General features: G+C 33.3%; 1 protein-coding gene across 1 annotated transcript; it reads right to left on the bottom strand.

Moving 5' to 3' along the window:
- Positions 1-407: 407 nt before the first annotated feature.
- Positions 408-23,764, bottom strand: LOC143639784 (U2 small nuclear ribonucleoprotein auxiliary factor 35 kDa subunit-related protein 2-like). The gene is made up of 11 exons (XM_077107847.1): positions 23,719-23,764; positions 23,147-23,226; positions 21,806-21,881; positions 19,477-19,585; positions 19,032-19,151; positions 16,279-16,281; positions 14,631-14,749; positions 11,692-11,905; positions 9,488-9,543; positions 8,608-8,717; positions 408-1,029 (listed from the first exon to the last, which is right to left on the bottom strand). The coding sequence occupies exons 1-11, from the start codon at positions 23,757-23,759 to the stop codon at positions 554-556; spliced, it is 1,404 nt and encodes a 467-aa protein (XP_076963962.1). The 5' UTR covers positions 23,760-23,764; the 3' UTR covers positions 408-553.
- Between the last annotated feature and the right edge of the window lie 1,874 nt (positions 23,765-25,638).

Raw genomic sequence — 25,638 nt, 5'->3', positions numbered from 1 at the left:
CATATGCTATGTATGAAGTACTCCATTCACTTGTCCTCTCACTAAAGAAATGTTGTATAATTTTTTAAAGAATTCTACTATAGGAGTTTTAATTTGCACACCAAATTCATTAATAATGTGAAATCAGATGTAAATTTTAATTAAATTGATAATTTTATATACCTGAAAAATAATTACATAAAAATCAGGGCTTGATGAAATATGACAAGGTAATATGGATGAAAAGATAGCATATTAGTTCTAGTCGTGTATAATTTTTACTTTATATAAAAAAAGTTCACAAGCTTAAAAATAATAGGGAAAAAATTTCCAAAGATGATTATTTCCCAAGATAGAATTACAAAAAATTTTCTTGTTGTGGTTTATGCATTTTATTAACTTAAGTTTTCTGTATCTAAACATGTAACTTTTGATTTTCAGAGAAAAAAATATATTTTTAAATGAGATCTTTTATACAGGGAGTCAGCCAGACTTATGACTAGCTGAGCTCATAGCCCTCTATCCAAATATATGCAGCCACAATAAGATATATCACTATTTCTAGCAAATAGATTTACTTGGATTTGAGTCTCTGAATAGTATGGTCTCTACTATCTGAACACCTTCTGCAATGACTCTTGGAACCAGACCAGCTCTGGCTCTGGGTCCTTCTCAGGTGGCTTCTGCTATTGTGAGTAGGGGCCCCTTTTCTTCCTCCACTTTGTGAATTGGGTCTCTCATCACTCTTTGTTATGTATTCTTGAGATTTCTTTGCCATGTGATTACTTCTCCTCTTCCTCTCAGGCTCTGTATTTCTCTTGTAGAAATGATCTGGACTAGGGTTGCTTCTTCTCCTTGGCTTACTAGAGTATTTGCCATAGTAGATGATTCTCTCTTTCTTCTCCAAGTTATTACTAAGGGAGGAGTTAGTCCAACCTGGAGACATACAGATGTCTCTATTTGCTTCCCATAATTCATTGCTGGGATTTCTGAACACATGAAGAAAGTTGCAGTGATTTCCTCTTGGACACTGTTGTATTTCAAATAAACCTGTAAACAAATGCACAGTGATAAAACAGCAATTACTATTTTATACTTACAAAATGGCACCTTATCCTTTTTTTTTTTAAATATTTATTTTTTTTTAGTTTTCAGCGGACACAATATCTTTGTTTGTATGTGGTGCTGAGGATGGAACCCGGGCTGCATGCATGCAAGGCGAGCGTGCTACTGCTTGAGCCCCACCCCCAGCCCACCTTATCCTTTTTAAAGAAAAATTTCACAGATTTGGATATTTTCATACTATTTTAAAAAAGGGGATTTACATAAATTGAAGTCTTAAGTCTGTTCATCAAACTTGAAACTCAAAATGCTTTAACAAATGACACTCTAAATAATAAAAATTTGGTTTATCAGAATACTCTATGATTGCCAGTGCAACTGAGTGAACAGTGACTATGTTACATTTTTCCCCCCCAAGGTTATATTATTCAATGATTGACAATATAGATCCCTAATTAACACAGAAGAACCAGTGATTGCTATGAGGTAATATGGTGGTGGGACAGAACTACTACTTAAAAGAAATGTTCTATTATAGAAAGAAGAGCCTACATTTTTTAGATTTCAAAAATCAACACAAAAATTTGTTCTAAACTTAAATTTACCAACAGCATTTAATATGAAAGATTCTTACCTAAGTCAAATGTATTTGAATAATATTGTTAGATTTTTCAAAAATTTTAAAAGCACCGAATTTCCCAAATGGTGAAATACCTCTGCACCTGACACTATCTATAGAAACTATCTCAAATGGATCTAATTAAACCCGAGATAAAAGACATATAAGTAAATATTCTTGATGGTGGGTAATAAGCAATCATTTGTTGGACATAATATAAAATCACAAATAAAAAAACAGACATATTAGACTTCATCACAATTCAAAATTCTATGCTTCAAAGGACACATTTAAGTAACTGAAAAAAATCTATAGAATGAAACATATATATTTGTAAAGATTTTCTATAAAATAGAAAAAACTCTTTTAACTCAAAACCACAAAATACCTATTAAAACATTAGCAAAGGAGACTGGAGGAGGAAGCCCGGCGCCAGCCCAGCCCAGCCCATACAGGAGGAGGAAGCCTGGCCCCGCCCCACGTGCTAGTCTGGAGGAAACCCATCAACCCCTAAAACCCATCAAAGGGGGTGTGGCTACCAGCATGGTTCTGTGGCGGATCCAGGAACCAGGTTTCCAACTCTCCCCCATTAGCTGCGATAACTCTAAATATTTCCCACAAGCTTTTGGGGGTTGCAGCTATCAACGCAAAACAACAACTGTACAGGCACCTGGTTTCCACCTCAGAGACTAGAGTAGGGAAGATATAGGTGGAAGCTCATATCCTTTCACACTGGCTATCTCCACCACTCTTGAACACAGAGGCTTAAGCTAGGAATAGACAATGCCACCTACTGGAAGCAAGGAAAACAGAGTTCTTCTCTTTCACAACCTCAACATATGTGAAACCAAGAACTGTGCATGAATAACCGAATCACCAAAATACTATAATATAGAGGAACTGCATATACCCCACCTTCCCCCTATTTTTTTCTTTATTTCTATTGAACTTTCTTTTTCCTTCTCTCTTATTTCTCTTTTCTTCCTTGTTATTTTTTTTCTTTTCTTCATTCGTATTCCCTCTCTCCCACTTTCAACCTCCTAACTTTTACTATCTATACATAGGATAACTATCTAAATAGAGATAGGAGGTTGAGTCTATACATTCTTCCATTAATTACCAGTCTAATGGTTAGAGTTCTCCAAAGGTGCTAAGTTAGTTTAACCTCATACCCTCACTCCTTTCCCTCTAAGTATAACATCCTTCGTCTGAAATTAAGTTTTCTATATGTCACCAGATATGGTATGCCTTATATGAAACTAATGAATATATTCTTAAATAATAATTAAAACCAATATCTGTAGACTTAGAATCTAACTATAAATGTATTAATAATGAAAACTTGTGCTTAGATGTATTGTTGATATTGGGAACTGTTAACATTGTCTTTCTCCGAAAAAGAGGGATTTTGGAGCTATACAAGAACAATATAAATATATAAGGGGAAAACCATTAGCACAACAGTTTCACAATTATAAAGAAACATGAGCAGGATGAAAAGACAAGGAAAGAAAGGATCACAAACAATACAGGTCAATTCAACATTAGATGAGGTAATATCTGCAGCTGATGGAATGTCAGACAAAGAGTTCAGGATATACATGCTTCAGATGATCTGGAGTCTCAAAGAAGACATTACACAGCAAATTCAGACAATGAAAGATCACTTTGACAATAAATTACATAAACAAATCCAAGAAGCAAAAGATCAACTCTATAGGGAGATAGAGGATATAAAAAACAAACAAACAGAAATCCAGGAAACAATAAACCAAATTAAAAACTCAAATGAGAGTATTACCAGCAGAGTAGAACACTTAGAAGATAGAACTTCAGACAACGAAGAAAAAGTCTTTCAACTTGAAAAGAACATAGACAGCTCAGCGAGACTGTTAAGAAACCATGAGCAGAACATCCAAGAATTATGGGATAACAAAGAAACCAAAATTAAGAGTTATTGGAATACAAGAGGGTATAGAGGTCCAAACCAAAGGAATGAGCAATTTGTTCAATGAAATAATACTAGAAAACTTCCCAGACTTAAAGAATGAAAAAGAAATCCAAATACTAGTAGCCTACAGGATGCTAAATGTACAAAATCATAAGAGATCCACACCAAGACACATAACAATGAAGATGCCCAACATACAGAATAAGGAGAGAATCTTAAAATCCACAATAGAGAGGAAGCAGATTACATTTAGGGGTAAACCAATCAGGATAATGGCTGATCTTTCAACACAGACTCTGAAAGCTAGAAGATCCTGAAACAACATATTTCAAACACCGAAAGAAAAAGGGTTCCAACCAAGAATCATGTATTCAGCGAAATTAAGCTTCAGGATTGAAGATGAAATAAAAATCTTCCACAATAAACAAAAGTTAAAAAAATCTGCAGCAAGAAAACCAGCTCTTCAAAACATCCTTGGCAAAACATTACAGAAAGAGGAAATGAAAAATAACAATGAAAACCAACAGAGGGAGGTAATACAGTAAAGGAAAAACTAATCATAGAGGAAAAACAAACCATGTTAAGTAACATACATAATCAAATATGGCTGGAAGTACAAACCATATCTCAATAGTAACCCTAAATGTTAATGGCTTAAATACACCCATCAAAAGACATAGGCTAGTAGACTGGATTTTAAAAAAAGATCCAACAATATGCTGCCTATAGGAGACTCATCTGATAGGAAAAGACATACACAGAAAAGACATTCCCAACCTTCAGTGAAAGGTTGGGAAAAAACATACTACTCATATGGACCCCGAAAGCAAGCAGGGGTGTCCATACTTGTATCAAATAAAATAGACTTCAAGCCAAAGTTAATCAAAAGGGATAAACAGGGACACTACATACTGCTCAAGGGAACCATACACCAACAAGACTTAACCATCATTAATATATATGCCCCAAACAATGGTGCAGCTATGTTCATCAAACTCTTCTCAAGTTCAAGAGTCAAATAGACCACAACACAATAATCATGAGAGATTTTAACACACCCCTCTCACCACTGGACAGATCTTCCAAACAAAAGTTGAATAAAGAAACCATAGAGCTCAATAATACAATTAATAACTTAGACTTAATTGATATATACAGTATATACCACCCAACATCAAGCGGATACACTTTCTTCTTAGCAGCACATGGATCCTTCTCAAATATTGGCCATATATTATGTCACAGGGCAAATCTTAGCAATTACAAAGGAGTAGAGATACTACTATGCATTTTATCTGATCATAATGGAATGAAATTGGAAATCAATAATAAAATGAGAAAAAAAAAATCCGACATCACATGGAGAATAAACAATATGCTACTGAATGAACAAAGGGTTACAGAAGACATCAAAGAGGAAATTAAAAAATTCTTAGAGGTAAATGAAAACTCAGACACAACAAATCGAAATCTCTGGGACACTATGAAAGCAGTACTAAGAGGAAAATACATTTCATGGAGTTCATTCCTTAAAAGAAGGAAAAGACAACAAATAAATGACCTCACACTACACCTTGAAGCCTTAGAAAAAGAAGAACAAATCAGCAGCAAATACAGTGGAAGGCAAGAAATAATTAAAATCAGAGCTTAAATCATTGAAATCAAAACAAAAGAAACAATCCAAAAAATTGACAAAACTAAAAGTTGGTTCTTTGAAAAAAATGAATAAGATTGATAGACCACTAGCCATGCTAACAAAGAGAAGAGTGAGAGAACCCAAACTACTAGCTTATGGGTTGAAAAAGGCAACATCACAAGAGACAATTCAGAAATACAGAAGATAATTCGAAATTATTTTAAAACCCTATACTCTTAGGATAGTGAAGGCATTGGTTAATTCCTTAAGGCATATGAGCTACCCCAGATTGAGTCAGGATGATATAAACAACCTAAACAGACCAATATCAAGTGAGGAAATAGAAGAAGCCATCAAAAGACTACCAACCAAGAAAAGCCCAGGACTGGATGGATATACAGCAGAGTTTTACAAGAACTTTAAAGAAGAACTAATACCAATACTCTACAATCTATTTCAAGAGATAGGAAAACAGGGAGTACTTCCAAATTCATTCTATGAGGCCAATATCACCTTGATTCCCAAACCAGATAAAGATACTTCAAAGAAAGAAAACTACAGACCAATATCCCTAATGAATTTAGATGCAAAAATCCTCAATAAAATCTGGCAAATCGGATACAAAAACATATCAAAAAGATCATGCACCATGACCAAGTGGGATTCATCAGTGGGATGCAAGGCTGGTTCAAGAACCGGAAATCAATAAATGTAATTCATTACATCAACAGACTTAAAGAATCACATGATCATCTCGATAGATGCTGAAAAAGCATTCGACAAAATACAGCATCCCTTTATGTTCAAAACTCTAGACAAATTAGGGATAACAGGAAATTACCTCAAAATGGTAAAAGCTATCTATATATGCTAAGCCTCAGGCCAGCATCATTCTAAATGGAGAAAAATTGAAGGCATTCCCTTTAAAATCTGGAACAAGACAGATGAAAGAAATTAAAGGCATAAATATAGGAAAAGAAGAACTTAAATTAGCACTATTTGCCCATGACATGATCCTATAACTTGCAGACCCCAAAAATTTAACCAAGAAACTTCTAGAACTAGTAAATGAATTCAGCAAAGTGGCAAGATATAAAATCAATACCAACAAACCAAAGGCATTCCTGTATATCAATGACAAATTTTCTGAAATGGAAATGAGGACAACTACTCAATTCACAATATCTTCAAAAAAAATAAAATACCTGGGAATCAACTTAACAAAAGAGGTGAAAGAGATATACAATGAAAACTACAGAACCCTGAGGAAAGAAATAGAAGACCTTAGAAGATGGCAGGATTTACCTTGCTCATGGATAATTAATATTATTAAGATGGCCATACTATCAAAAGCACTTTACAGATTCAATGCAATTTCCATCAAAATCCCAATGACATTCCTTGCAGAAATAGGAAAAGCAATCATGAAATTCATCTGGAAAAACAAGAGACCCAGAATAGCTAAAGTAATTCTAGGCAGGAAGAGTGAAATCGGTGGTATTGCGATTCCAGATTTTAAACTATACTATAGAGTAATAGTAACAAAAACAGCATGGTACTGGCACCAAAACAGGCTGTAGACCAATGGTACAAAATAGAGGACACAGAGACAAATCCTCAAAATTACAACTACCTTATATTAGACAAAGGTGCTAAAACCATGCAATGGAGAAAGGATAGCATCTTCAACAAATGGTGCTGGGAGAACTGGAAATCCATATGCAACAAAATTAAATTGAATCCCTTTCTGTCACCATGCACAAAAGTCAACTCAAAATGGATCAAGGAGCTAGGAATCAGACCAGAGACTCTGCGTCTAATAGAATATAAAGTTGGTCCTAATCTTCATCACGTGGGAGCAGGCTCCAAATTTCTTAATTGGATACCTATAGCCCAAGAGTTAAAACCAAGAATCAACAAATGGGATGAATTCAAACTAAAAAGTTTTTTCTCAGTAAGAGAAATAATATGCGAGGTGAATAGGGAGCCTACATCCTGGGAACAAATTTTTACCCCTCAAACATCAGATAGAGCTCTTTGTATACTCTAATCTCTAGAGTATACAAAAAAACTCAAAAAATTAAACAATAAGATAACAAATAAGCCAATCAACAAATGGGCCAAGGACCTGAACAGACACTTCTCAGAGGAGGACATACAATCAATCAACAAATACATGAAAAAATGCTCACCATCTGTAGCAGTCAGAGAAATGCAAATCAAAACCACCCTAAGATACCATCTCACTCCAGTAAGATTGGCAGCCATTATGAAGTAAAACAACAAGTGCTGGTGAGGATGTGGGGAAAAGGGTACACTTGTACATTGCTGGTGGGACTGCAAATTGGTGTGGCCAATATGGAAAGCAGTATGGAGATTCCTGGGAAAGCTGGGAATAGAACCACCATTTGACCCAGCTATCGCCCTATAGGGATACTGCCACATCAATGATCATAGCAGCACAATTCACAATAGCTAGACTGTGGAACCAACCTAGATGCCCTTCAATAGATGAATGGATAAAAAAACTGTGGCATTTATACACAATGGAGTATTACGCAGCACTAAAAAGTGACAAAATCACGGAATTTGCAGGGAAATGGATGGCATTAGAGCAGATTATGCTAAGTGAAACTAGCCAATTCTTAAAAAACAAATGCCAAATGTCTTCTTTGATTTAAGGAGAGCAACTAAGAACTGAGCAGGGAGGAAGAGCATGAAGAAAAGATTAACAAAGGCGAGTGGTGGCAGGAAAAGGGAGAGAGTCGAGTGGTGGGAGGGGAAAGGGAGAAAGAAGGGAAATTGCAAAGAAGCAGAAGGAAACCCTCAACGTTATACGAAATCACGTATAAGAGGTTGTGAGGGGAAAGCGGGGGGGGGGGGTGGGGGAAACAAGGGAGAGAAATGAATAATAACAGATTAGGTAGAGAGGGAAGATGGAAGAGGAGGGGAGGGGGGATAGTAGGGGATAGGAAAGGCAGCAGAATACAACAGTCACTAATATGGCATTATGTAAAAATGTGAATGTGTAACTGATGTGATTCTGCAATTTGTATTTGGGGTAAAATGGGAGTTCATAACCTACTTGAATCAAATGCATGAAAGATGATATGTCATGAACTTTGTAATGTTTTGAACAACCAATAAAAATAAATAAATAAATAAATAAATATTGTCTTGAAAGTTTAAAAAAAAAAAACCTCATTAAAAAAATTTGTTTTTTGTACCTAAGATAACTAGTGGAAACTAGTGGAAAAAATTAGGAAAAAGTCATGATGTTATAATTTATCACATATCACCATTTTCCACCTTTCTACAACAGTGAAACAAATTAGAAAAAATCATCATGTTGTGTTTTACCACAAATCGCCGTTTTCCACTGGGTCACTGGGCAGAATTCGCACCGAAGCTGTCTTCCTGCATACCATCGTCCATTAAACAGAGAAAGGGCTGCTTGGCATTCTTCTTCTCTTTGAAGCAAAAAAAAAAAAAATAATAATAATAATAAATTAATTAATTAAAAAAATGCACCTTAATGTTCTAAGATATAAACTAATTTTATTACTAATTATTTTATTAATTTATTTTAAGCCAATAATTTTTGCACAATGTAGGAAATTCTGTTAGAGCACTAAAACTGTTATATGCAACACTGACATAGTGATCCTTTTTATCTAATTCTGCAAAAATTCCGGCATCAAACAGGTTTATGAATGAAAACTTTCTTTTTAGTAAGAAATAGTCAACAAACAAAACTACAGACGTGTGTTTTTCATTGTTAGAACTTGCACTTCTCGGGATTACTGTTCTTATCAAGTGGCCAAGAAATGTGTTTGCCATTGAGTGGCACAGAATAACTAGAGTACAGAATATAGAAGTACAAGTTAAAAGCAATAATACATAAATTGTCCTCTTATCTGATCAAAGAAACACTAACACTTATTTTAAGATTGAATCTCTTTTAACTCGTACTTCTATATTCTGTATTCTAGTTACCTTTGATCAGCTCTGTATTTTGATTATTAAAATTATATAAATAATAATTAAATGCTGAATTAGATTTAAAGCTATTTAAATACATAAAAAATGAAATACATTTTTCTATCAACTCTTGATATCTGCATTTGAAGAAACTGTGCTTAAGAAAGTCATAAATCCAATAAAAAAATTCCAAAAGTTAACAAAAATAGATAAAACACTACCTTGAGAAAACAAAAAAATTTATGCTCAGCATACTTACAATTGATATTGAACATACACATTTCCCCTCAGATGAGGTTCCAAATTGCAGCTGACCTAAGAAGTAATGTGAAATATTCCATCATTAAAAACTAAGGAAAATAAACTATAAATTTATCAAATGCACTTTTTCCAGACTAACATTCCACAAGGTACTTATCAATTAAAAATTATAAAAAAGATATCACCTACCTCAAACGTTAATATTTGTCACACATTACTGTAGAGTAGAACTACAGACCCACCTGCCTGATCTTTGTTTACTGCATTAATTTTTAAATAAAACTTAAGGTTTCACACACAGTGAATACAAATAAATTCATATGCATGCCATCAGATTTATCATCAACATTTTCCATTTTGAGGTAAGAGTTACCTTCAATTCCAAACACAAACACACATACATATGTAAACATACATGTAAGTAGATAAGACACAAATACATTCATGCATACTGAAATAGGCATAAATTATACATTATATATAAATTATACAGTGTATAAGCTATATATATATCTATATATCTGTATATTTATAATGTGTAAGTATAATAACTCCTTAATATATAGTATTATTTATATATCTTAAGATTTTACTAATGATATTTACATTCTTTTCAAAAGAATTTTATCTAGTTTCTAGTGGATGCATCAAATTATCAATATATAATATTTTCTCTTCTGACATGTACTCAGTTTTTTCCCACCCTAATGAATAAACAGTGCTGTGAGAAAAAGGGCCCAATATTAATTTTCCATGGCTAATTTTTCCAATTAAAAATTTTTTAAATATAGAAGACTTCAATTTATAGCTGCCAATCTCTACACATTTAGCAAATAACATTAAAGAGCTCATAGGATTCTAACCAAAAGAAAAAATACAAAATAGTATTGGACAAAACTGCAAATTTTAATCAAGCCTAAGCTTTGAAAGTACCAGTAATACCACTCTGAAGAACCAGGATACCTGAAGAAGACCACTGATGTAATCTTTCGGGATAAGAAATAGATAGAAATGACATTTGACAGCATAGGATAGTCAATTCAGTGGTATTATGTTTTGTGTGATTAGACCCTTCTAGTGTGGTTTTCATTTGTGCTTAGAAGCAGCATTAATACAGGCAGATATGAGAGAACAAAAGATTAGGAGAAAAGAATAACTTCATATAAAAGAAGTTTTAAACTTCTTAAAATCAGTAGAACGAACTTGAATGTAAGAGTCTCTTAAAAACTGAATTATTAGTTCCTGTTTTGATTACTTCAAATTTCTACAGTCATTTCCAAATAGCAGAAAAATATTTTATAGCTTTAGTTCTTTTTTTCCCAATTAAGTGACACTTTCTTCCTTTCCTAATATAAAAAAAATTACGTTCAGATCTGACCAAATCCTAGACAAGATTAAGAAGTTTAACTATGTTTTTTTTTTATATAGGGATTGAACTCAGGGCCTTGTGCATGTGAGGCAAGCACTCTAGCAACTGAACTGTATCCCCAGCCCCAAGAGGTTTGACTATCTTAAGATTCAAATAATGGTTCCTAGAGAAACAGGTATTTGATATGGCTTAACCCAGCTTTAGACATCATTTTAAAACAGTCATATGTAATTTAGATATCTCCCTTTTAGCAAGTATCACAAGCCAGGATAATTTTGAGACGCTGTATTCAATATGGAAAATAAATAAAAGAAAAATAAGATTATGTTCTGTTTTGGTTCTACAAGAAAGACATGCACTTTGGGTAGGACTGGTAGGCATACATTATCAACTAGAACTAACAAACTGAGTAAAGTAGAGTCACAATAAAAATACCAAAGCTGTAGGTGAGGCACCTACAGAAGAAGAAAGGCCCTGTCATTTACAGTATCTAAGTGAAGACTTGAATGACTATGTGCAGAAGACCTGTTGAAGATAATTCAAAAGCTGAGAGATGAAGCACAATAAATAAATGAAAGTCATTTCCAATCCAGACCTTAGCATTTAGGAAGATGGTAATATACATTTGTGATTTCACGTACTTATACATTATAAACTAGAATGGAGGAAGAAAAGAAGAAAGAAGTAATACTTACTGAGTACCTGAGTGCCGACCCTTGGCTAGGCACATATTAGCACATAGCTAGCTATACCCAGTTAAACAGCACCCAGCTCTCTGTGCACTGAGTTACTTTAGGGTGAGGCATATGAATTCACTCCATGCATATGCCCACCTTGAACTGGATCACTTTTCCCACATTCTTGAACTCAGGTAGCACGTCATCATAGAAGTCAAGGAACTGCTGGTATGTTTCCTCTTCACTGTACTCCAGACTTGCATCAGGGTCATAGTCATCCCTACTACACTGTTCCATTTCAAATGTTGTAAACATGCTTTTAATAAGAAGGGTGGAACTTGTTGCAGGGTAGTTATGTTTACGTGAGCATCTGCATATGAACAAAAACCTAATTTACTAGTCCAGTATTCAAAAATCACACACAAACTTGCATTACATTTTGAGATAAAAATTCAAATAATTCGGCTCTTCTGATCTTATAATAACTATGCTCAGATGCCAAATTTCAACACTTTATTCTAGTCAAAATGACAAGTTGGCAATGAAAACTAAGTTCATTTATTATTCAGTTATCACTGAATGAAGTTCAGCATGTTTTATATATGTTGAACTACAGGGAGAAAAAAATACATTGTATTACCTGATTGTGGAGACATGTATTGGGCTCTTGGGAAGAAACTGAGAACTAATAATACAATCCTGATTCTATGCAATGTTCAATTTACTTACATATTTAGAAGACAATCTAGAAAACACTTGGTATTTTAATCTTATATTCAATATTTAATAGTTACTGTGAATTTTTACATTTCTTTTCCTCTGATATTTCTGAGATGTTAGGACAGTTTGGGTGCTAATACTTATCCCACTTTGAAAGAAGAAAGTTGAGGCCTTGAAATGCATAACTAACCAAGAATTAGGGGAAGAGACAGATTTTAAGAGACTGAAGTTAATATACAATACAGGGTATAAAACACATTTTGAATTTAATAAAAATAGCTAAACATTATGAAGAACAACTTTCATAATTTCAGTTGTATCTAGTCTGAGCTAATTCAGCTATGCTGGAATTAAAATTATTCATGACATGAGCTTATTTTAAAAATATGTTTCTCTTCCTAAAATAAAATGAGGAAAAAAAAAGGCAGTTTAAACTTCCAAGAAAATAAAAAATTTCTGGTTAGTCTTCTAGTTAAACATGTTGCAGGACAGGATGAGGAGGGATAGAAAATTGTTAAATGGGTACAGAGTTTTGGTTTTGTGATATAAAACAGCTTGAATATTAGTTGCCCAATTATGTGACTATATTTACTATTGAGCTATATACTTAAAAAATAGTTAAGACAGAATGTTTTATGTTATGTGCTTTTCTTCCTTGATTAAAAATATAATAAAATAACTGGTAAGTTATTTTAAAATATAATAAAATAACTGGTAAGACAAAAACTTCAGGAAAAAAATCCATATAATTTAGGAAGGAAAAAACCTAGAAGCAATAAAGGGCAAGTGTTGCAAAAACAATGATTCTGAAATGTTTAATTCATACCCATGTCTGTAGTGTATACTAATGTACTTACTGAGATAATGCATACAAAATGCTTGCCTATACTATGTCTACTTCAGAAATGTTCAATGTCTATGATGTAAAATTTCCTCTTTCCAAATGACTTCTACTAAAAAATGTGAACAATCTTCTCAGGAATAGCAAACCCCAGGAAAGAATGAAGAATGAGGAGTCACTTTATTTGACTGTGTTTGCTATGAAGTGAAATAGTAATAAGTACCATGTACAATATAAAACAAATAACCATTTTAATAGGGTTAAAATTCTGCTTGCAGAATTCTTACAAAGAATTAATTTGATCTTTGTCTGTAAGGTGTCAAATTTTATAGGAGAGCCAAAGTTCCTTTCTATGGAAAATTTCTACTTGGCCATAGCTAGAACTAATAATCTTACTGTATTCAAAAGGCCAACTGCAGGGATCTATGAAAAATGTCAGCTAAGAGAAGAGATACCTGGGAAGACAATTAAAAGCTTTCATTTGGGACTAAGCCCATGGGATTCTTGAGAAAAATGGGTTTCTTGGATTCTTAGACTAAAATTAGATAGACTGTGATCAGACATATAGGAAACCCACATTATCAAAGTGATTTCTCAGTCCTGATGGTAAACCATGTTTGGGAACCACTGGTTTAAGAGCATGATATTTGTCTATACTCTAAATATACAATCAAATCATTCTGCAAAAAACACATAGTTGGATATCATCTTCACTCATAGCTGCCAATAAATGATATGGGTATTCAAATGACACCTCAGGTATAGCTAACTATTCTCCTTTTCTTCTTTTTGAGGGAAGTACTCACTACTTTGTCCTTTAAATAATCACCTTGCTGCATACTAAGGTTAGGTTACAAGTGAGGTTCTGTGTAAGAAATAATCTCATGAAAGGTATATATCCCATGGCTGTAAAACATCTCTCAAAGATAATAACCACCTTCTTATTCAATGTCTTTATACAATTTCCATAGGAGAAGCATTTAAAATCTATTGCCAGAATTTTATCACTCATTCTTTTTGGTAAGAAACAATCATTATCTGCTTGAGAACATTAAAAATCCCAAGTTAAAAGTGTTCTAGTCTCTGAGGAGAGAGGAGAAGATGTGGGGATAGGAAGAATAATAGAATTAAACAGACATTATTACTATATGCGTATATATTACTGCATGACCAATGTGATGCTACAACATGTACAACCAGAAATTATTTGCAGGTAGTCACTGAACAGTGTACTTATCTGAAGGAATGATGTTGGATTTCCTAACTGCTAATGTCAAGGAATTGTAATTCACAACACATCACCTAAATGACAAAAAACTCAAACTGCTTTCATACTTTTTTATTGTGATGGTGAAATTTCCTGTGATGGAAAACAGAAGCATTCATTCCCTGACCCAAAAATCAGATATAATACCTGAAAAGTCTGACAAACCATTTTAACAAGAAGTATCTTTCTCAAAAGAGAACTCAAAACCCCCAATATTTTGAATCACATCATTCTGTTGTGATAAAACAAAACTGTGATAAAACTTACCTATCTCCAAATCTGCAGGCTCCTGTTTTACTATAAAATGGACAAATGGCTTGATCTTTTTCCATTGATCTCAAACTGGGGGGTGGTTCTGGGTTTTGCCATGTGTCACTATTTTCCATCTGTTGAAAATATCATAATTTTACTGAGAGTTTAAAAACCCATGAAAGACTAAATGTTTCTAATCAAGCAAATAGCTTATGTCAAAAATAAAAATGGTTTCATTTAAAAACATCCACATTTAGGTTACAACAGGCAATGAACATTTCATAAACATAAGAGCTGTATTTCTACTTTGGTTTCAGGTCACTTTCTTTTATTAGGCAACCAGGAAAATCACCAAAGTTTCCCTTCTGTCCATCCATTCTGAAAAGTGCCCAAGGACAACTGAAAAAAGAAGTTATCCAGAATCAGAGCTACTGAACACTTTGGATTATTAGTATATGATATTGCTAACAAATAGTTTAAGCATTCAGTATCATTTGTTTTTGTTTACCCATAAGTTTTTGTGGGGGTAGCTGTATAAATTCAAAAGCCATAAAATTAATTCCAGATATGATGACATGATCTAAATAGTATACCATAAAACAAACATTATTGGAACTGCCATGTCCCCCCCAAAACAGTAATCTGTCTAAAATTTTAATGGCAGGTATTTAAAATACCTCATTTTAGCCTGTTCCAACATCTTTGTATAGCTTCTTAAAAATGGCATAAACATAAGACTAAAGGACACTTTAGTGAAAGTTAGTTTATCACATTAAGAATCACATGTATAACAATGTTGGAAAACCCTGTGCCTATAATGCTTTGGTTTTAATTTTCTTTCTATAGCACAGATCTTCCTATAAGCTTCCAAAAAGAGTAAGTAGCTGAGAATTTTTATCCAAATAAAAATGGAAAGAAGCACACCTTACAAATTTTAATTACAATCCCAAACCACTTCAGTTACAGTATTTATGTATGTAAGCATAAATACCACATTCTCATTTTTTTCTTTTTAATGGTTCTTTCTAGTTAAAACAATAATAGGATTAATTTCGACAAAAAATAGCAAGGGATTATAACTTTTTCTAATTCAGCCTCAGTACTTTCTATTCCTTCACTCTATTCTATTGATCTTTTTGCTATTTACTGTTTATTTTTTTATTTATGCTTTTGATTAGTGTCTTGTGGAGAACATGATGATGAGACTCACTAAGGTATATTCACATATGTATACAGAAAAATTAGGTCAGATTCATTCTACTGTTCTTTATTTCATCCTTCCTCCCTCCTTGAATTCTTCTCTTCTACTCTAGTGATCTTCCACCTATTTTTCTTTTCCCAACTCTTTATTTTGAATTATCTTTACATAGCAGAGAAAATATTCTATCTTTAACTTGTGGGGATTGGCTGTTTCACTTAGCATGATATTCTCCAGTTCCATCCTTTTCATGACAAATGCCATTTCATTTCTTTATGGATGAGTAACAGTGCTAGGAAAACTGGAAATTCATGTGTAGAAGAATCAAATTTAATCCCTTCTTATAACTTCCACAAAATCCAACTTAAGTGAATCAAAGACTTAGGAATTAACACAGAAACCCCAAATAACTTAAAGAAAACACAGTTTTCTTTAAAAAAGAAATATATTGGCATAGGAATCAACTTCCTTAACAAGACTTATAAGCTCAAGAAATTTTAAAAAAATAAAAATGAAATAAATCAAGTAGTGGGATGCCATAAAGACAAAGCTTCTGCAGAGCAAAGGAAACAAAGAGTGTGAAAAGAGTCTAAAGAATGGGAGAAAATCTCTGCCAATAAATGCCATCATTCTATACAAAGAAATCAAAAAACTTAACATACACACACAAAAACAAATGAGCAAAAGAGCCAAACAGAAAATTTTCAAAATAAAAAATACAATGGTCCATGAATAAATAAAAAAAAATGTTCAATGTTCACGGCAATTAAAACAATATTGTAGATGACATACTAGTGAATACTATAAAATGCAGGCAGGGTTAATTAGAGCATAATTAACATTTAACAGAAGCTAAAACGTGGTATGAACATTAGTAATTACGGTTTATGAGATTATTTAAAAGTTTTTCATAAGGCAAAGGAATTCTGCCACCTGCCAGTAATATTCTACCTGACATTTCAACATTTTAAATTATGTTAAAGAAATTTACCTTTATATACCTGCTTAAAACATATATTAAATAAAAGACTGAACAGTTTTTCTAGTTACCTAAGAATCCTTTGTAACTTAATGTACTTAAAACAGAATTCTTACTCTTGCTTTTTTTTCTTACCCACATGCTCCAATGATTAAATGTGGTTGCCATTTGCTCATTTTTTTCATACTAACAACTTAAGAGTACAATTTTTTTTTTTGGGGGGGGTTTCTGTTCCTTCTAATGTCCCTTAAATCACACCTAGAATCATACTAGCTCTGTTTCAATATATGCCAAATATATGCACTTATTTTAATATCGAGCACTACTCTATGAAGAATCTATTTTCTTCTACCTGCAACAGTTGTCACTTAAGTGATCATATTTACACTCCTGCATAAATGATTTGATTATCACCATTCCTATATAAAAATTAGACAATGGTTTCTCTTCACACTTACATAAAATCCTAACTCTTCCTTCAAATACCAAGAACACTGCATAATCTGACCCTGCTTTCCCTTCTTGATTTCCTCCTATGCCACTGCCCTTTTCTATTTTGGTTTCTAGGTTTCAGCACCCTGGCATTCTTTTGGCTTCCACAGTTTGACCTCTTCCGTATGTTTGAATCCTCAAGATCTTTGCACTTGAGTGTGAGCTCAAATCATCTCCTAGGAAAAGAATTATTTGGCCCATCAATCTTATCATATCATCCTCTATTTATTTGTTACACCTCTTAACATCATTTAAAATGATCTGTATTTTGACTCTAGAAAGCTAACTCAGAGGACTCATAAGCACACAGCAGAAGCACACATTATCATACCTTGAATTCACTTCATTTTATCTACTACTTCATGTCTCACCAGACTTCTTAAATAAAGCATTTAAAGTTTCAGTTGGAAAACATTTTTCTGTTAAGATGGGAACTGATTCCTTTTTATTAAAAATGAGATTTTTCCAAAAAACTTTTTGGTTTTTAAAAAAACCTTGGTGTTTTTGCCTCATCTGGAAAATAAGGGTGCCCAAAATTTGCTTTGAAATTAATGAATCCATGTAACAACAACAACAAAAAATTTCATGAAGCTGCTTATAACTTGTCATGACTACACCACAATAAAATGCATTTTTCCCATTAAGATGGTTAACTTAAAAATTTTGTTCAATTTAACAGTAGTCAAACTTAGTAATTTATAATAAAGCTACATCCTGATGAATGAGTCAAGGAAAGATGGCTTGTGATATCCTTGAAACTTGGCAGTATTCAAACTTAAAAATATTATAAGAAAACATATTTCTGAAAATATTACAGAAAATAATATAAAAGAAACTAATCTGACATAGTTAATCATAAAATTAATTATTTCAAAATAAGCCACTAAGAAGAAACTACAAACTAATTAGAAAGATGAACTGTGATATTTCTGAAAGAAATAGATCATTAAGATAAAGAAAATGTGGTATATATAAACAACAGAGTTTTACTCAGCTATAATGAAGAATAAAATTATGGTACCTGGATGAAATTGGAGAACATGTTATCAAGTGAAATAAGTCAGACTCAGAAAGTCAAGGTTTTAATGTTTTCTGTCATCTATTGAAACTAGACCAAAAAAAAAAAAAGGTGTGGGAAGATTGGGGATTGGAACCCAACGAAAATAGAAGGCAAATTAGTAGAGCAGAGACAGGGGATAGATGAGAAAAGAGAAGGGACCAGAAAAGGCAGGAACACTGAATTGAAACTGACTAAACTAAATTATGTACATTTATGAATATACCACAGTGAATTTCATCTTTACGTATGTTGGTAAAGAACTAATTTTTGAAAATTAAATAAATAGTAGGAAGACCACTGGAGCAGAAGAAGGTAAATGGGAAGGAAGCAGAGAAAAAAAGGGGGTATACAGGGGACTGAATTGAAGCAAATTATAATCCATGTTCATATGATTATAATGAAACCCAATGTTACGTGAAACTACAATACATTGATAAAAAATAGATATTCCATAAGGACACGGGAAAATATGCCACATCAACCCTGGAATCCTGAAGGATATGAAAAATAACATATGGACAACTTACAGATAATTTTCTTAAATGTGAATATTTGTTAATTACAGATTGGAAAGAAAGTCAAGATTAGAATACTAAAATACGTAAAAACAAAATAGAACAAAGGACAAAATTTGCCAGCATTCACATGCCTATAGCTTCAGATTCATCAACACAGACAACTGCACACTCTATGCAGCGTGTCTGTTCCTGTGAGAGCAATCACCTCTCTTCTTCTTTTCTCCTGTAGTTTTTGCTCTTCCTCTTCTCTCTCTTTTCTCAGCTGTTCTTCCAATTCTTTCATTTTTCTCTCCAAATGGAAACAAAAAAAGTTTTTTCAGATTCACTATTAACATTTAATTTATAGAACAAATAAATTTAAAATTTAAATATATCAGTAGTAATCATAACATTAGCTTTTGATTGTTTTTTTTAAAGTTCAAGATATTCCATTTTTATTTTATTTATTTGTTCAATTTTTTGGTACTAGTAATTAAACTCCTATATTAGGTAAACACTTTATCACTAAGTTACTTCCCTAGCCCTAACACATTCAATTTTGAATGTGGTAAGGTCATTGTGAACATTAATTAGAAATGACTTCAGTTAACTGGCAAACAGATTTGGTGGTATACCTCTTGTTCTTCTTGCTGTTTTCTAGCTGCCTCTTCCTTTTCCTTCTTTATTTTGAATTCTTCTTGTGCTTTCTGTTCCCTTAACAACCATTCCTCATGTAAGTTTTGCCTATCAATGTAACAATAATATCAAATAATCTAAAAAATAGTCATTAATTTAAAAATATACATAAACACACGTAATAGCGAAATGTCACATTTTGGAAGTGATTAAAACATTTTGAATGGTTAAGTAAGAATAAAAAAAAACTAACAAGCATAAATAGAACTCTTGGAAGAACCATAAATAAATCTAACTTCATAGAGGATAATAATTTAAAATCATTACTCGGTTCAAATGTTTATGTGCTACAGTACTGTTCAAATTTCAAAAACTAACACTATCACTCCTTTTCATCCATTCATATGAATATTTGGATGGCAATAATGTGGGTATTGAGTTTCAGAAGAACACCTATATTTTCACATTCAGAAAACAGTACACTTGGGGCTGGGGATGTGGCTCAAGCGGTAGCGCGCTCGCCTGGCATGCGTGCGGCCCAGGTTCGATCCTCAGCACCACATACAAACAAAGGTGTTGTGTCCGCCGAAAACTAAAAAATAAATATTAAAAAAATTCTGTCTCTCTCTTTAAAAAAATATTAAAAAAAACACCAGTACGCTTCTTATTGAATATGTATTTAAAGTCTTTAAAGTCTTAATTTTAGGACTATAGTCCTATGAAAAAAACTGACTCTTCTGCAATGGGCTTTAAATTACTAATTTCATAGTAAAGGGACTCCTGTAGTTTGCTTCCAAATACTTCATCTGCTGAAACACGGAAAATAAAGGTATACTGTGGTCATGGTTTTTTAAAAATAAGGAATGCTATAGGTTTTAAGATATCAAGTTATAAAAATCAACCAAGTGTGCCTTTTGTAAAAAATAATATATTATAAAAAGGGATATTACTTATAGTAAGGGCCAAGACAACAATAATGTAAATCTTAACTCTGAACATAGGTTATATTTCAAAATTCTATTTACCAATACGTATTTAGAATCTAGAAAGAATTTTTCCACTGAATAAGTAAGATGGCAATAAATATGAAGTGGTCTAAATTATTTTCAATACCAATAACAACTCTAATATTACTAGTAATATTATTAATTAAAATAAGATTTAATGTCTAGCTTAGGAATATAGGGAAATGTTTTAGGAGGAAATACAATTTCCAGCTATGAATGCCAAGAACTCATGTTTTAGCCATGGCATAAGCTAGATCACTAAATATAACATGTTCATGTGCATACATGCAGTACCTACAGAACACACAGGGATTTAATTTGTAGAACTTGAATTCAAAGTTTATATACATTCATTGTACATAAATTTTAGACTACAAAAAATACAAAATATTAAAAACTAAAATGCAATTCACTTTAAAATAGTACATTAAGTCTAGATATTTTCAGACAATTTACCTATCTTTCCATAGTATTTAAATACTGTTTTTTGGTTTCAATTAACTGCAGACAGAAAATATTTGAAAAAAATATACTTTGTATTTACTCTTGAAAAGTATGTACTTTTTTCCTGTTACTATTTCCTAAACCAGGGTAGAACCACTCTTTACAAAGCATTTACACTTTGGGTAAATAATAACATCTACTATTAGCCTATTAGCTAGAAATATAAATACTTGATGTTGTGTAGAATGAGCAACATGTTTTGTATACTTTTTTTATACCAAGTTGATTTTTCAAAGTTACTACATAAATTGAAACATAATATCATTAATTCATCATTAATAAGAGGAAAAAAAAAACCTTTGAGAGAAAATTAGTAAATACAGTAACTAGAAATAATTCAGAGGCATATAATAAACTTATAAAAAACAATTACATGATTCTTCATTTTAGAGAAGATAAAGACAAGCATTAAACAGTCAAATCATTTACTTTGACTTGTATGATTTACTTATATGATTTATACCAAAGACAGTCTTATCACTATGTATAAATAAGTAAATTTATCAAGGTCTCATCTAAATAATGACTTCTTGTAGCCTATTCTTACATTATTCACTCAATCCTCATTGAACTTAAGTGGTGTGACTCAGCTGTTGTTTAGTATTAAAAGAGAACAGTTCTTTCATTAAGCTCACTTCCCTTAAAACAATTATTTATATAGTATTTTGAGGAAAAAAATGAGCATCAATTTAGATTTACCCATGCTTGTAAAACCCCTACTTTTCACTTTCCTCAAACTGTTCAAATGTTTATTTAAAAAACTTCACAAAATTCAAATAAAATATCTTGAATGGTTAATTTTTGAATCAGTGCTAACCTTTCTGCGTCCAATAGTTCTTCTTCTCCTTGCTTTTCAATAAAGGCTTCCTCTTCCTCTTCTGTTTTTAACCATTCTGAGAAAATTTAAAGGTTTATTAAACCAAACACTGCAAAATTTTGAATATTTCAGTATTCAAATACTTAACACATAAACTTGTTATTCTCTACAATGATGATAAAAACTTTTCTAAATTTGCTCCTTAAGATTAAATTCTCCAAATATCAAATTTGATCTTATTTGTAGATATATTGTTTTATAGTAAACTAAATTTCATGCTGGCTTATACTTAAACCTTAACACATATTGCCATGTGAGTAAACACACAACATCCACACTGTTAGGTAGCAGCTAGCAATTAGTAGTAAAATGGAGGTAACATCATAAAGTGTTCTTTAAATTACTTTAGGGTCCTTCTTTAAACCATCTTAAGAAATCAAATGGTGATAATCTGCAGAAAAAAAAAAAAAAAGGAGACAGCTATTTGTAAAACATGCCAAGAGAAAAAATAATAAACAAGACTAATTATTGATAGTGTCCATTGAAGTTCATGTGAAGTTAGGAATTATGGGTATAAGCTCTCCAATTGATGGAGAAGGAAGATTCCTTTACCGGTGCAGGTAGACTAGGGTAACTTCTGATCAGTGGGGACATTAACATGGGACTGACTTGTAGATGAAGTCCCCTGAATAGAATGTACAGGTGACAATTCCAGAGATGTTCAATAAAGGCCTTCTGGAGGAGCTGAACACCTGAATTGGCAGAGTATGGAAGGTTGTCCCCAGTTTTCCTGGTAAATATCAAACAATAATAAATTTGGAGACAGTTCTGTCATCTTTCATATTCTCTACTTGGAGATGACTCATTCTCTCTCCAGAGTGCTGTTTGAGCCTCACTTTGCTCTTATTTTACTTCCACCTATAACAAAATCCTTTTGCCATGACTTTCAGTGTCTGCATTTAATTTTTCTTTGGTGGGAACACAAAAACTCAGGTTTGGAGTTTTAGCTCCCTGCTTTCCTGCGTTTTACCTGAGAAAACGCACAACCAGTGCTAGTTTTACAAAGGAAAACATTTATAAATATGTTCTATGACAGAGTGTTAGCTCTATATTACTTGCATTTAAAACATTAGATACTTTAGGAATAGGTATGAACGATGCATGGATGAGTCATCCTGACTTTTTTCCTGTGGCAATCGTTTCTGACCAGTCCTGGGTTTATTTAGTATTGAGAAGCCTCATCTATTCTTCATCAGATACTTATTTGACTACTTCTGAGTCTGGACCTGAAATTCCAAAGAGCAGGAGGGCACACACACAGTTAGATAAGGAATGCATTACCTGACTCTCTCAATTGAGCGAGCTCCTGTCGACGTTTTTTTCGTTTCTGTTTCTTCAGGGAAGCTCTGTATTTTTTATGGCTGGAAAGATTACACACACACACACACATATATATATATATATATATATATATATATATATATATGATATAAAATAATGATGATATCCCCACTAATTAGATTAACGTTAATAAATTAACAGATTAATAGTGGTGACATATCTCCATTACCAAGTGGCCATACCTACCACACTGTTCCCTGGAGCTTCCCTCTCGGCGCCTCTTAGGAAATCGCTGGGGTGCTCAGGAGGGAAATATGATCTCTAATGTTTTGATTACAATGCACCTACCTAATATCGCTTCACCCACCCACGCCCAGGGCAAGCCAACTCCAACGTTTCCTTCCAACAAGGAGGGCAGAGATCCCGGTAAAATCTGGACGCAAAGGACGTGTTGTGAGAAACCTGCTCATAGCTACCTGCTTTCTCTTTCTTTCCTGCCTATTCATTCTCCAAATATATGCTCAGTCTATTCCGACCACCATTCTCACCAAATCATCTACCTCATTTCTTACCTCTTTTTCTCAGGAAAAATTATCTTCACAAACGCCGCCATTAGACACACACGATTTAGGAAACCAGGATGTGGCCTGAAGAGGTGGGATTAAGAGAGAAGCGGGAGAACGGAAAAGCTGGCGCTTCAAGGTCTCAGCCCGGGTGGAAGCAAAGGCCAGTAGTCGGAGATTCCGCTGGCACTTGGCAAAACCGTAATTCCGCCTGACTCCGTTTATTGCACTCGAAAAGTAATCCTTTAGTCCTCAATGATTTCTCAGCGTATTACTATATTCCTTCACTCTCTAATAGGCTGTTTAGCAGGAGGTTAAAGTCCTATTTCTCTCCTAATCTCGTTTATTCACGAAAACTCCACCATTAGAGGGACTGATACCCCTTAGATTTGTCCAAATGCCGCCTCCTCCTTCTGCTCCACCTATCAGCGACTCGGGGACAAAGCTCCAGATTCCACCTCCTTCTCTTTGCTCCAGTAGTCTCCTGTAAAACCACCTTAACCCCGGGAGATGCTAAGTTAGAACCTTTGTCTCCAACAAGTTTACTATTGAGAAGCAGAGAAGAAGTGCTTATATAGATAATATGGTTTGCGGAAAGATTTGTTCCTAACATGATGCTTTCAGCCTAGACTGAGGGAAGACAGATATCTGAGTGGAGAATGGTAGGAAACAGGTTATCTGTACTTCAAAGCACAAGGTAGTTAGTGGAATCTGCCCGGAATATCAAGGACTTTGACAATAAAGCTTCATGTGTCATTGAAAAAAACAAAAAAACAACAACAAAAAAAAACCTCAAGGAATATAGCTGTACAAATGAAGTAGGGCTAGGTTATGGATGAAAGTTTGGTACATCTTTTTAAGAGAACTTAATTTTCGATAGCTAAGAGGGGAAACAGCTAAGAAGGGAAACATTGAAAGCTTTTAGGAGGTGACCTTTGATAGTAAAATGTTTAATAATTCTTTTGGGTTGTATAAATGATTAAAAGATAATGCTAGATAAGAAATAAAACCAGAAAATGGGAAATTATATCCCATCTGATTCAAATGTATGATATGTCAAGATCATTGTACTGTCATGTGTGGCCAATTAAAACAAAACAAAACATAAAAAAAGAAATAAAACCAGTAATCAATAAATGGGATGAATTCAAACTAAAAAGCTTCTCACCCAAGGAAATAATCAATACCAGGAGAGCTACAGAATGGGAGAAAATATTTATCATATGCACCTCAGTTAGAGCAGTAATCTCCACCACAGGTAAAGAACTGAAAAGATAGCCAAAAAACAAATGACCCAAATAATAAATGGGCTAAGGAACTGAGCAGATACTTCATGGGAGAAGACATACAATCAATCATCAAACATATGAAAAAAATGTTCAACATCTCTAGCAATTGGAGAAATGCAAATCAAACTAGTCTATGACTTCATGTCACTTCAGTGAGAATGGAAATTATACAAAACACAAGCAACAATAAGTGTTGGTGAGAATGAGGGGAGATGTACATTTATACATTGCTGGTGGGACTGCAAATTGGTGCCACCACTGTTGAAAGCAGTATTGATTCCTCAAAAAATGGAATCACCATTTGACCCAGATATTTCACTCCTGGTATAATACAGAGACACAGCCACTTTGTTAGTGGCTCAATTCACAATAGCTAAACTGGAACCAACCTAAATGCTCCTCAATAGATAAATGGATAAAGAAACTGTGGTATATATACACCATGGACTATTACTCAGCATTAAAAAAGAATGAAATGATGACATTTGCAGGTAAATGGACGAAGCTGGAGAATATCATGCTAAGCTAAATAAGCCAATCCCAAAAGTCTAAAGACCAAATGTTTTCTCTGATATATGGATGATGATTCATAACTGGTTGGGGGATAGGGAAAAATGAAGTAAGTTTTCTTTGGGCAGAG

The sequence above is a fragment of the Callospermophilus lateralis genome, chromosome Y, assembly GCF_048772815.1.
Source record: "Callospermophilus lateralis isolate mCalLat2 chromosome Y, mCalLat2.hap1, whole genome shotgun sequence".
Lineage (NCBI taxonomy): Eukaryota > Metazoa > Chordata > Mammalia > Rodentia > Sciuridae > Callospermophilus > Callospermophilus lateralis.
This window is presented reverse-complemented; position numbering and strand designations above follow the sequence as displayed.

Excerpts from the sequence above, each read along its gene's own strand:
- LOC143639784 (XM_077107847.1), bottom strand. The coding sequence starts at position 23,759 with ATGGCGGCGTTTGTGAAGATAATTTTTCCTGAGAAAAAGAG. Across the intron at positions 21,882-23,146 it reads CGCTCAATTGAGAGAGTCAG|AATGGTTAAAAACAGAAGAG; the intron begins GTAATGCATTCC and ends AAATTTTCTCAG. Across the intron at positions 19,152-19,476 it reads AACAGCAAGAAGAACAAGAG|AGAAAAATGAAAGAATTGGA; the intron begins GTATACCACCAA and ends TTCCATTTGGAG.